This window comes from Eupeodes corollae, chromosome 1 (assembly GCF_945859685.1).
Source record: "Eupeodes corollae chromosome 1, idEupCoro1.1, whole genome shotgun sequence".
NCBI classification, from domain to species: domain Eukaryota; kingdom Metazoa; phylum Arthropoda; class Insecta; order Diptera; family Syrphidae; genus Eupeodes; species Eupeodes corollae.
In genome coordinates, this window is record NC_079147.1 from 77,474,775 (window position 1) to 77,488,360 (window position 13,586).

Below are 13,586 nucleotides of genomic sequence, written 5' to 3' on the forward strand. Positions count from 1 at the left end.
GTATGTGAATAACTTCGAGATGAATGAAAACGAAAATATTGCTGGACCTTCAAATATAAAGAAAAAAGAAGCAAAAAGATATCGCCAGCAACAAAGAAACAAAGGCTTACCTTACACTACGAAAAAAGATAAAATTGTTCAGGCCAGAAAACTTAATCCATTATCTTCATGCCGAAACGATTGCTCGTCCAAAATAAATCTTCAAAATCAACAGTTATTATTTAATAATTACTGGGCTTTAGGCAGCTATAATAAAAGAGTACTCTACATCAATTCCTTGATTACTTTGAATGAAAAATCTTCATCAAGAACGAAAAAACTGGAGCAAAACAGAAAAACCGACAACTGACTTGTGAGTACATTATTGAACTTTCGGGTGAAAAGATCCTGGTGTGCAAAAAGTGCTTTTTGGGATGTTTTAGCGAAACAAATGGTTTTATCAGAACAATTATTAGAAAGAAGATGGAAGCACCTTGCACATCCTTAAAGGATAAAAGGGGACGTTTAAGACCTCCGAATGCTCTATCCCCATTAAAACAAGAGGAGATAAAAGCTCATATAAATAAATTCCCAGCTTACGAGAGCCACTATACGCGACGGGATACATCAAAGAAATACCTACAGCCTGGTTTAACAATATCTAAAATGTATGATCTCTATTGTTTGGAAACTGAAGAGCCAGTGAGCTTGTCGAAATATACTCAAGTTTTTCATGATCTCAACTTAAAAATAAAGTCACCCCAGCTTGATACGTGTGGAACGTGTGATAAGCTACATCACAAGATATCAGCTATGGATAACCTTGATGAAAAATTAAAGCTGGAAAGTGAGCTTACAATACACCAAAAAAAGGCTGATTTTGCTTATACATGTAAGAAAAAAGATAAAAGTTTAGCTAAAGTGAACATGAATGTTGCGGCACATGCGTTCGACCTTCAACAATGCTTGCCTACTCCATTTTTAAAATCAAATATTTCCTTTTATAAACGCCAATTATGGACATATAATTTAACTGTCCATGATTTGTCAACCGATAAACCTTATTGCTATACGTGGCATGAAGGAGTTGCAAAGAGGGGTGGTAATGAAATAGCAAGTTGTCTTTTCAGACACATTGACGAAGATGTTCCTGTTTCTATCAAAAACATAATTTTTTATAGCGATTCCTGTCCGGGCCAAAATAAAAATTCCCATGTGAGCTGCATGTTCATAACAGCTTTATCTAATAGTGAACAACTGGAAATAATTGACCACAAATTCCTGGAGCCTGGTCACACACATATGGAATGTGATGTCGACCATTCTGTCATTGAGAGAAAAAAAAAGAACACCTCAGCTAAGATTCATCATCCCAGAGACTGGCAAAACTTAATATCCAGCTTAAGAGACAAGAATCCGTTTAAGGTTATTGATATGAAGCAGCCAAATTTTCTCGACTTTGCAGCATCCTTAAAAGAAAAGTTCACTTGGCGAAAAGTGAACACAGATGGGGAGAAATATTCTTGGCGGGATTTTAGGTGGCTTCGGTACAAAAAAAAATGAGTTTGGTTCTTTGTTCTACAAAAACTCACTATAGATGAAAATGAGCCGTTCAAGACCATAAATTAAAAAAAACGAGGCGTTAACACTCTTAAGACATCTGACATTAAAGTAATTAAAAATGTCCCCCGATTTCCCAGTTTCACGGGTTCTATAGAAGTTTAGTTGTTGACATCATTACTGAATCAGGAAAGATTTGTCCAGATGAATATGGCAGCGATGATGAAAATAATAGTGAATAAAAACAAATATATTTTTGTTATTTTTAATTATTAATAAGTGTTAATTTCTTAAATAAAACATTATTTATACAAGTTTTTGTCATTGTTGATTTCTACTAGTTAAAAAGAAAAGATATATCGTCTACCGTGTCATTCTGTCTGTTCATTGAACGTTAGTCTTTTTTGTGATTTCGACTTATCATTTAAGATATCAACAACATGTTTTGGAAAAAGAACATACGTCGACTTAGATCGATTTTAAACAATGTTTCTATTTTGGAAAAATGACATAAGTTAACTTAAACAAAATAATTTATTAATCTCAGTTCGGAAAAAAGACATAAGTCTACTTAACACCGAAATATTTACAAAACTTAATAAGGAAAAACAACATAAGTCTTGTTTTTTGTAAAATTACCTATAAATAATCAAAAAAATTAACTTTTTTAAATAAAAAATAATAATTATTATTATCCTGCTTATTTCTGCGTTTTTACTTTTTTAATATGTTGTATATTTTTTTTGCGAGCGCAAAGCAAACTTTCAAATTGCTCTCCTGAAAAACTACAAAAAGTGACTTATGTTGTTTTTCCTTGTGGCCACAGATATACGTAAATAAACAAAGGGAATAAATATTATCAAATGACGTAGTTTAACAAAGATTCAATGTTATAAGTATCGAAATTAAGAAGCCATAATTTTAATGATTTTAAGAACTGTGGACGGTTTCTAATGCTTCGTAATTCAGCTGGAAGACTGTTGTACAATTTGCGAGACACAATAGTGTAAGAATTCCTAAAAAGTGTAGTTCGAAAAATGTTTAATCGTACCGAGTTAGAATTTCTCATATTATATGTATTACTCATAGGGCTTTCCAAATAACCACTCCTCATAAAAAATATTTTCAAAACCTTAAAATAAAACAAGTGTCTTACTGGTAGAATACCTGTTTGTCTAAATAAATCTGCAGAGTGAGTGAGGGGGGCAGCGTTGCATATTTTTCTTGGGACACTTTTTTGAAGAACTGTTAATTGTTGGATTTTGTTTAAGTATGCACCTCCCCAACAACTGATTCCATATTGTAACTTCGAGTGGAAAATACCATAGTAAATCTTTTTTAACTTGGAGAATGAACAATATTTTTTAACCGATAAAAGCATCTTACGGTTTAAAGAAGATATCGCTTTAAATCCATAATGTGCTCAGTCCATTTTAAATGTTGGTCAATTTTGACACCTAAATACTTAAAATCTTTCACTATTTCTATATTGAAGCATGTACTGCAGCAGACATTTGCTATTGAAGAGTTTAAAACTAGAACAAGACGGAGCATGGAACAGTCCATTGCTGAACATCATAAGTTTGGATTTGTTACTGACTAAAAGTTTATGGTCCGCAAACCATAGGTTTATATCCGAAACCAAATTTAGTGGACTAAGTGAATTGTATCCAATTTCTATATCATCAGCAAATGCGTTAACATTCCCTAAAAATGGCAGATTGAAGATGGAATTTATATAAACGAAGAAAAGAATGGGCTCAAGAACTGACCCTTTTGTTACACCTAAGTTAATGTTAATTTTAATTCAAATGATACTCTTTTGATAATATTTAAAGATAACTTTTATTTTAAGATTAAGACTAAGATCGAGGTAATGCGTGATACTTTTACAAAAGATCGATAGATAAGAAGGAAGCAAAAACTATGTTCATGTCAAAGTGACAAGCAAGGAAAAAGTATTAGATTTTGTTTTACTTTTTTTTTGTATAAATGTACTAGATTTTGAACATTCCGCCCACCTCAACGTCTCCATCAGAACGTTGAACCTCTGATTGATCTTCTGTGTAGACTGGTAAGGGACAAAGCTTGACAACGGGTCGCTTCAATGTTGATGATTGAGTCTTGATGGTGACGACTCTTACGAGTCCATCCAACCCTGGATGAGTTTCGATTACTCGGGCAAGTGGCCATTTTGTTGGAGGATACCGCTCGTCTAAGACTAAGACAAGTGTTCCTACTTTCAGAGATGGCATAGCTTCATGCCATTTTGCAAATTCTTGAAGACGCTGTAGATATTGGATTGACCACCTCTGCCAAAATCGTTCTAATATCTGTCTTAAATGTTGATAACGTGACAGCCTTGATTCTTGAAAATGGAGTAATGAGGGTTCCGGTACGGTACTGATTGCATGTCCAATAATGAAATGACCTGGGGTTGATGCTTCGAGGTCTTCAGAGTCATCAGAAAGTGGACAAATTGGTCGAGAATTTAGGACTGCTTCTATCTGTACTAATAAGGTAGAAAATTCTTCATATGTTAAACGAGACTCACCAATTGTTCCCTTGATATGGAATTTTGCGGACTTGACATCCGCTTCCCATTTTCCGCCAAAATGAGGTGCCGCTGCAGGATTAAACTGCCATTTAGTTCCATCATTAGCTAGTACATTTATTATATGTTCGCTTTCCTTGGAAGCAGCCCTAAAAAGTTTTATTAGTTCGGCATCAGCGCCTGTTAAATTTGTACCGCAATCGCTTGTTAAAGAAGCACAAATACCTCGACGACCTACAAACCTTTTGTAGGCTGCTAGAAAACCTTCCGATGAATAGTCTGTAGCTATTTCCAGATGAACAGCTGACGATGAGAAACAAACAAATACGATTAGATAACCCTTATAGGTTTTTGCTGCTCTTCCTCTCCAAGTTTTTAAAATAAAGGGCCCGGCATAATCCACACCAGAATGTAAGAATGGACGAGAAGGAATGGTACGATTGAAAGGAAGTTGACCCATGAGTTGCTTTGAAGTTGCGGTTCGATGACGAGCACACACGACACATTTATGTACAAATGAGCGCACGTAACTACGTCCTCCAAGAATCCAGTATGTTCTTTGCAATGTTGCAAGCATCAACTGCACACCGCCATGAAGAGTTGCTTGATGAGTATGGTCCAAAACAAGCTTGGTGAAGGTTGAATCTTTCGGTAATATGATAGGATGTTTCATGTCTGGGTCTATTTGTGCATTCCGAAGCCGCCCACCAATTCGCAGAACTCCTTGTGAGTCAAGAAATGGCGTAAGCCGATGAAGAGGGCTATTGCGTGTAACAGGTTCTAAAATAGAAAGTTGATTAATTTCAGTTTTAAAATATAATAGTTGTATTTTGCGTATCCAAAATGATTTTGCTGTTTCAATCTTTAATGGTGTTAAAGGGCATTCATTAGTTGATGTACTAAGGGTTAATTTTGCATTTTCAATTTCCCCAGACGTGAATGAACTTGGAGTTGATTTATTAGTGGCTTTTCGCAATAAAACTCGGATTTTATTTCGTAAAATAGCACGTTTGCACCATGCAGTGATTCGCAAAAGTCTCGACAAAGATGAATACCGTAGGAGAAGATCCCATGTTTCTCTATTTTTAAATTGAATTGTTGTAGCTACTAGTGTATGACGTTCTTCATGATCTACGTTAGAATCTGGAGCTGGGATTAGGTTTGGCCACTTATCTGAAGTAAGCTGAAGCCACCGTGGACCTTTCCACCAAAGATCGCTTTCAGCTAACTGGCGGGCGTGGTGAAACTCCTCTAGATGGGAGGTCTGCAGGGTTGTGCTCACCTGAAATGTGATGCCAATTTGCTTTTGGCAATATCTCTTGGATTTGGGTGACTCGGTTTCGGACAAAATCTTTCCATCTCGATGGCTCACCTTGAATCCAATAAAGCGCAGTACTGGAGTCAGTCCAGAGGTGGATGGGAGCTGCATGTAAATCAAGAACATAGACTACGTGCTTCACTAGTTTCGTAAGCATTAACGCTGCAGTCAATTCCAGCCGCGGAATTGTGACTCGAACAGATCTTGGTCGTTTTAAAGACTTTTCAGAGCGCTTAGTTGGAGCTACTTTTGTTTTTGATGATAAGATTGTAATATTCGTTTCATTTTCTTTTACCACACGAATATAAACGACTGCTCCAAGAGCTAGTTGTGAGGCATCGGAAAACCCATGCAGTTCGATTGATAAGGAACAAGGAGTTATTCCAAGCCATCGGGGCACAGATATCATGGAGAGATCACTGAGCTGGTTGATGTAACTTTTCCATCGACTTTCAAATGATTTGGATATTGGTTGATCCCATTCAAAGCCTGCAAGCCAGAGTTTTTGTTTAAACAACTTGGCCCTAACCACGATAGGAGAAAGCCAACCCAAGGGATCGAAAAGTTGAGCTGCTCTAGATAGCACTGTGCGTTTTGTATATAGTGCTGGTTCCTGCTGATGTACTGGGATGAAATTAAATCGATCCAATGTAGGCTGCCAGTTCAATCCCAGTGTTCGGTGAACAGGACTGTCTTCTATGGAAAGCAATGGGGTGGTTGCTCGATTTTGCTCCGGAACATTTGCGATTAAATTTTTGTTATTGGCTTCTTGTACTGTAGCTGATCCATCGTACACATCATCTACGTAAGTATTTTTTTTTATAACATCTTTGACGTCTGCAAATCGATAACTTTCATCCTCGGCTAACTGATGTAGGACCCTGTTTGCTAAAAATGGAGCTGATTTGGTTCCGTATGTGACTGTGGTAAGTACAAATTCCTGAATGTTAGAACCTTCAGTCCATAAAATACGTTGGTAATTCCAGTCGTCCGGGTGCACTTTGATTTGCCGAAACATTTTTTTTACATCAGCACAGTAGGCAAACTCATTAACTCGCCACCTGGTCAGAACATCAGGAAGATCTACTTGCAGTTTTTTACCTTCGTGTAGGAAACCGTTAAGAGATTTTCCCTTATCTGTTTTGACTGTCGTTGATCTGCAACTGCGAAGAACACCATGATGAGGTAAATAAAACATCTGATCATTGTTTTGAGTTTGTGTCGGTACTCGTAGCATATGTCCAAGTTGTTCATACTCTGTAATAAAGTTAGAATAATCAATGGCAAATTTAGTGTTTTGTACAAAACGGTTTTTTAATCGTAAACACTTTAAAGCTGGAGATCTCGAATCTCCGAACGATGCTGGAACGGATTTGAAAGGAAGACGTACAACACGGCATCACGAGAATGTTGCTCGCATTCTTCTTCTTCTGGAGTAAGTGTATCGACAGAAGATTTAAAAGATTCTTCTTGCATCCAAAACTTTTGCACTAAGTCATCTAGGTGATCATCTGTACAGCAGTGAAACGATTTTGCTTCTGATGGGGCTATTGACGTTGATGACCCTGAAATAATCCACCCCAGAGATGTACGTTGTGCTATTGGTGCTCCTTCAGGTCCTTTGATAAGTCCATTTTGCAGGACTTGTCCATACATCTCTACTCCAAGAATGAGATCTACACGACCAGGTTGGTGATATTCCGGATCCGCTAGATCAATGTTTTTGCAAATGTGCCCAGCCAGAATGTTTGGACACAGCCGATGGTAAAAGGTTGGTAAGTTTTGATAAGATATATGCGTTAAAACTGCAAGTGAATTCGCTTGTGCAAGATTTCAGATTAATAGTTACCATGCCCTTTGATTGATGAGATGAGGAGGAATCACCTCCAATACCAACTATAGATAAAGATGTGTACGATCGAGGTAGCTGTAGAAGGTTTATGAGGTATTCTGATACAAGGTTAACTTCTGAGCCCTGGTCAAGGAAAGCTCGGACAAGATATGACTCTCCAAAACTGGATACTACTTTCACTAATGCAGTGGCGGGAAGCGTTGTTGATCTGGGAAGCTTTGTTGTACAGGTGACACTAGAAACGGCAGATACACAATTAATGCTGTTGCTTGGAATAGCTTCATTAGATGCCACAGTTGAATTGATAAATGTATTTTCCTGATGTATGGTTGTATGGTGACGTCGTCCACATTTTTGGCATCTCCGTTTTGAAAAGCATGTATTAAGTTGGTGAGGACCGAGACAGTTGAAGCATAGTTTTAATTGTTTAATAAGCTCTGAGCGATTTGCTTGAGTCTTTGATAAGAAACCTGGACAAGAAGAGATATAGTGCTCGCCTTGACAATTAAAACATACCTGTTTTGTTTGCTGGGCAGCTGCATGATGCGCTTTCGCCTTAACTTGCTGCCTTGAGCTGGATGATTGGGATTTGTTTTGCGATGAAGTAGCGCGTTCAAAGGCTTCAAGTGATCGAATTCGGGTTAAAATAAATTCTTTCAGTGCCGCCCATGTGGGTGGCTCGGTTGAAGGTCCTAGTGACTTTTCCCATTCCTTAATAGAAGCACCATCTAGTTTACGAGAAACGATATGTGTAAGTACATCATTCCACTGGTTCACATCACGACCAAGGCCTTCAAGCGACCCCAAAGCTTTATTAATGTCGTTAAACAAGGTCTCCAATTTAGAAGAAGATTCCTCGTTAACAGCTTTGGCTGAAATAAAAGCTTGAACTGCTGCGTCGACATGTAGTCTTTTATTATCATAATAAGAGATCATGTCGTCCCAAGCGATTTGGAAGTTTATGCCGTAACTGATACGCCATGTAGACGTGATGCCGCCTTACCTATGAGACATCCTTTTAAAAATTGAAGCTTTGTGACACAGGTAAGCGACGGATCAGCTCCGATGATTGCCATAAAGGAGTCTTTAAATGAAGGCCACTCAGAGAAATCGCCGTTGAAAACTGGCAGAGGTAATTTTGGTAGCTGGTGGTTATTTGCCAAAATCTGCCGTTTGGCAGATGTAGCAGCAAGAGCTTTCCCATCTAGATTTGGACTTATTATTTGGACTTAACTTATCTTTTAACGTAGACATGTGTTCGATGGCATCTAGATAATTTTCTTCGCAGCTACGATACATTTTGTTTTTAAAATAATTCACCTCTTCGAATTTTTGTCGTGTTTCAACTTTCAGTGATGCTTTGATGGATGTGGCACTTTGGTGACTTTCTTTGAATAAAGTCCAATTTTCGCAGAGAGCATTTTTACGAGACTCTATTCTTTGGGTTGTTGGGTTGGAACCCAATTTATCGAGCGATTCTTTAATAGTGTCGAATAACTCATACTGCTGTTCTAAAATGGCTGACAACTGTGTTGCATTAGACATTTAGTTTGTGGTTATGGACTGCACTTTTTTCTCAAAAAAAATTATATAAATAATTATTTCGCGGTAAGAACAATCCGTTTCGAAGGACCATTAATGTTAATTTTAATTCAAATGATACTCTTTTGATAATATTTAAAGATTACTTTTATTTAACAAGATTAAGATCGAGGTAATGCGTGATACTTTTACAAAAGATCGATAGATAAGAAGGAAGCAAAAACTATGCTCATGTCAAAGTGACAAGCAAGGAAAAAGTATTAGATTTTGTTTTACTTTTTTTTTGTATAAATGTACTAGATTTTGAACAGTTAATATCCATGGAATCACTTGGAACATTACCTACTTTGACTGTCTGAGAAATTTTACACAGGTAGGATTCAAACCAATTGTAGATGAATCCTCGGAAACCAACATCATGCAAAAGGATAGAGTGACTGACCATATCAAAGGCTTTTGTAATGTCAACAAAAAGCGCAGCACATATCTTTTTTGTCCACTCCTTGTTGTATTGAACAGCGGAAATTTAATAAAGCATCTTCTGTTGACATTTCCGATCTAAATCCAAATTGTGAGGGGCTAAAGTAATTTTTGCTTGTGAGATATCGTAAGATTCTACTTTTTATAATTTTTTCAAAAATTTTTGAAATTGATGGTAATAATGAAATAGGTCTTTACATTCTTTTTGCTCCCTTTTTTGAAAATGGGTATAACACAAGCAGATTTTAAGTCATTTGGGAAGACACCTGAAAAAACACTTTTATTAAAAATATGCGTCAAAACATCCACTAAATATAAAGCAGTTTTTTTTAGCAAAGTACAAGAAAGGCCATCAACGCCAACTGAAGTTGATTTATTCAGCATATTTATAGTTTTCAGTACTTCAAGGCCATTTATTGTTTCCAAGACGAAACTATTTTCACCATGTACCACATTTGAAGAGCCATTTGTCATACCACCAGTCTTTGTTCCTTATTTCGTAAAGCAGCATTATTTCGCTCAGTCGCTCATCTGGGAAACCTAAGACTTTAATAATATAATCCGCTTGTAGTTTCAATGTGCTTGTAAATAATTTTGGTAAGCCAGTTTCCAAGTAGATCGCATAGTTCGGCGTGTTGATTGGTAGGTTGAAAATTTTTTTGATGAAACTCCTCTGAAATTTCTCAATTTCCTCATACTCTTCCATTCCCCAAACTTGAGCTGCATGCTTTGATTATTCAGGAGTGCGTTCATAGATATTTTATTTATGTAATGCTTTGTTTTCACTCGAGCGAAAATGTGGTGGTTTGAAAAATTAAGCTTCGATTATTTAATCAACGTTAATAAATACCTAATGCGCGGCTTCAACAAATTGCGTGAAGAAAAAGTAGGTTATCAAAACACACACATTACGTAAAAGCATCTGTATTCGGTTCTAAAATGAGGCGCTCACTGCCAAAACGGCCTAACCCACATTTTGTTTGACAGCTCGGAATTAAAAAAGAAAAAAGCCGTATTTGTAAACAAAATGTAAAAATACATCCAGATGCTTTCTTTTTTGAAGCTTTTAATATTCAACTCGCACTTCAATCTAATCCAATTCAATCTCCGTATAAATTCTTGTTTCAACCGTAACTGAACTTGGCATACAAAAAAACAATACTTTTTCAACACATCCCTAAGCTTATTCAAACATTCAAATAAAAAAATTATTCGGTTTGTTTTTGTCTGTTGTTGGTTTGGTTTGGTCTACCGCTGTGCTTTTTCTAATTGGAAAGTAAAAATTGGGAAAAAAGAAACTCTGAGCATCCAAATGAGAAAAAGGTAAACAAAAATTAAATACCAACAAGCGGATTTGATTAAAAATAAATATTTTTAACTGTAGAACCAAGCGCTGGACAAAGGAGGAGACCAAAGTGTTCTTGTATTTTTATGCAGGACGCAAAGAAGAGTTCACTAAGAACAGAAAAAAAAGATTTGCGTATGCGAACATTCTAGAGGACATGATTTCGGCAGGTTTTGTAAGTATTTTGAAATTTCTTGTAAGTAAACAAATAAAAAATATAAAATATATTACAGGACTCGGGTTTTACACCTTGCAACCTTGAAGTAAAGATGCAGACGTTGCTGAGGGCTTACAATGACGCTAAGGACAACTCGTCGAAAACTGGCGCATCTCCGTGCACCGTACCTTTTTGGGAAGAAATGGAGGATTTATTCGGAGATAAGCCCATTCATTCAAAAGCCGTAACTATCAACTTTGGGTCTGAAAATTTTATAAATGCACCAGTTTTAATTCCAACCTCACCGGATATGCCCTCAACGACAAGCAGGTTCCCAGAAACACATGCTGAGGCATCTCCTACATTGGAATATTTTGCGGCCATCAACAAGACCTGCCAAAATTAAAACTAGGAGAACTGCAATGTCGAGATCTGACTATTATAAGGAAAAGTTGAAGCAGAGGCAGCGCGAAATGAAAGCAGCCGAAGAACGCTTTCAGCAGCGTCAACGTGACAAAGCGCAGCTTGAATTGCAAAAAACAGAGTCAAGGAAAACAAAATTCGAATTGATCGAAAATTTTTTAAACAAATAAACTATTGTGTTTTGCTTTAATTTCTAGTTGATTTTATTTTGGAATTGAAGTTTAAGTGTTTTGTTCTGTTCTGATTGCTTTTGATTTGAGCTCCAGCTTCTAGGTACATAATGGTATTATGTTCGTAAGAGGAGTGTAGAGCGGAGGGAATGCTTAAGTAATTGTTTTGTTTTGTTTCAACCTAAATTGTGACTTTTACAACTAACTTATTTTAGTTAAATGACTATCGTAATATGGGTGATTTTCTGAATTGTGTGATGAAGATCATGAAGCCGGAGATCAAACAATATAGAGCTTTGGGCATTTTCATAGACATTTTTATTGAAGCTGTTGCAAGGCTAAACTGGAGTTTACCTGCTAAAGTTTTAATAAGATAAGCTCCAGTTTTGGAAGGACGGATGGAAAGATTCAATCCGTCCGTCGGTTTGTTTATCTATGCGTTTTTTGTCTATGCGTTCTGATGTACATAATTATATCGACCTAGATCATAAGCGGTTGGATCGATTTGCTTCAAATTTGTATAGAGTATGTAGCTAGGTACTTTTTGAGATTCCCTAGAGGAGAATTTCGATTTTTTGTTTTAGCTCATCTAGATAAGGTAATTTAATGAAAAAGAAAACAAATGCCATAGTTAAAACGCAATTTTAATTAAAGAATATTTTGTTGACACAGATATGAGAATAATGCTTCACGACGGTTTCGAGATGCACTGTTTTCAAGATTCGAGTTTTGTTCTAAATGTCTTTCCTCGGGTGTTGCTTCTTGGTCCAGTACAATGGTATCAGCGTTGATAATACACAAATTATGTAAAATGCAAGCGCTTACAACAATTCTTTTGACTGAATTAAGATTTCGTTGTTCAGTGAACTTATTAATTCTTCTGAACCGTCCTTTTAGCAAACCAAAAGCATTTTCAATCACCATCCTGGTTGATGAGTGAATGAAATTAAACGCTTTTTGCTGGTCACTTAATTGGCCATAGTCCTTAAATGGAGGCACTATCCAGTGTGAAGAAGCATACGCCGAGTCACCCAATAGAAAAGTGTTCGATGGAAATAGCTGAGTATAATTGGTTTGCACTCGATTGTATAATGTTGATCTTTTGAGCACTCTACTATCATGTAACGAACCAGGTTCTCCACAACATATGTCGATGAATTTCTTGTCTGCATCAACAACGGCCTGCAACACGATAGTAAAGTTTTGTTTACGGTCGTAATAGCACTTTTTATTGCTTTTGGGAGCAGAAATTACGATGTGGGTGCAATCTATCGCTCCAATTACACCCGGTATTCTTTTCTTGGCCTCAAATTTTCGGCAGTTTTGCTCAACGGCATCACCTTGAGGCCACTTTAAAAACTCTCTACCTTTGGAAACTAGCCAGCTGCTAACACGTCCAACTATAGACCACGCTGTAGATGTTGCAACTCCAAACAGGTTTCCCAACTGCCTGAATGTCAAAGTGTTACTGACGTACCATACATACAAATAAATTTCTTCTCTGGCTTCAATTTTCATTTTACCCCCATGATTAGAAGTTGCGAAGAAATCAGTTTGTGAATAGCTTTCTGAAAAGTGGTTAAAAAGACTGTTATAATAGGAAACAGATAAATGTATGGATATGCGATTGCCTACCTATTAATTGCTCTGCAGTTGAGCGATCTAATCTAAAGTGAGATTTAAGATCAGTTTCACTGTATTTTTCAATGGTTTCCATAAAATTGGCAACCTTTTCATGCGTATCCTCATCAGAAGAGGAGTCATCGGAGCTTATTCTGTCCTCCAATTCTGATGTAGATGTACTTTCTTCACTTGAAGATGAATCTAATAAGTACTCTAATACAGCCTGTAATTGAATATATGAATTGGAATAAGAATTTTAAAGTTAATTTTAACTTTTACCTGTCTTATTTCGTTATCCATTTTTAATTTCACAACAAATTTTTTGACTGACAGCTGATTTTGACGTTTATGCTGACACGGATACCAACTTTGAAATTTAAACTGAGAGTGTATATAAAAGTGTTTATGATGTTTTATTCGGACTACTATAACTGCGCTAACTATAGGTTCCCAATAAAAAACGCCTAATAACTTCCTTGCTAATTTTTTTAAAGCGTAATTTTAGATTTGTATTAAGCAGATGTTTTCGACATTTTTTATAAAGGGTGATTTTTTTGAGGTTAGGATTTTCATGCATTAGTAT

General features: G+C 36.5%; 2 protein-coding genes across 2 annotated transcripts; one reads left to right on the forward strand and one right to left on the reverse strand.

Annotated features, from left to right (window-relative positions):
* The first annotated feature begins 10,676 nt into the window (after positions 1-10,676).
* LOC129943375 (uncharacterized) lies at positions 10,677-11,313 on the forward strand. Its single transcript, XM_056052767.1, has 2 exons — positions 10,677-10,805; positions 10,864-11,313. Exons 1-2 carry the CDS (start codon positions 10,788-10,790, stop codon positions 11,191-11,193), a joined length of 348 nt encoding a protein of 115 aa, XP_055908742.1. The 5' UTR covers positions 10,677-10,787; the 3' UTR covers positions 11,194-11,313.
* A 647-nt stretch (positions 11,314-11,960) lies between these two features.
* Positions 11,961-13,220, reverse strand: LOC129942258 (uncharacterized). The gene is made up of 2 exons (XM_056051116.1): positions 13,016-13,220; positions 11,961-12,948 (listed from the first exon to the last, which is right to left on the reverse strand). Exons 1-2 carry the CDS (start codon positions 13,095-13,097, stop codon positions 12,029-12,031), a joined length of 1,002 nt encoding a protein of 333 aa, XP_055907091.1. The 5' UTR covers positions 13,098-13,220; the 3' UTR covers positions 11,961-12,028.
* Positions 13,221-13,586: the final 366 nt, after the last annotated feature.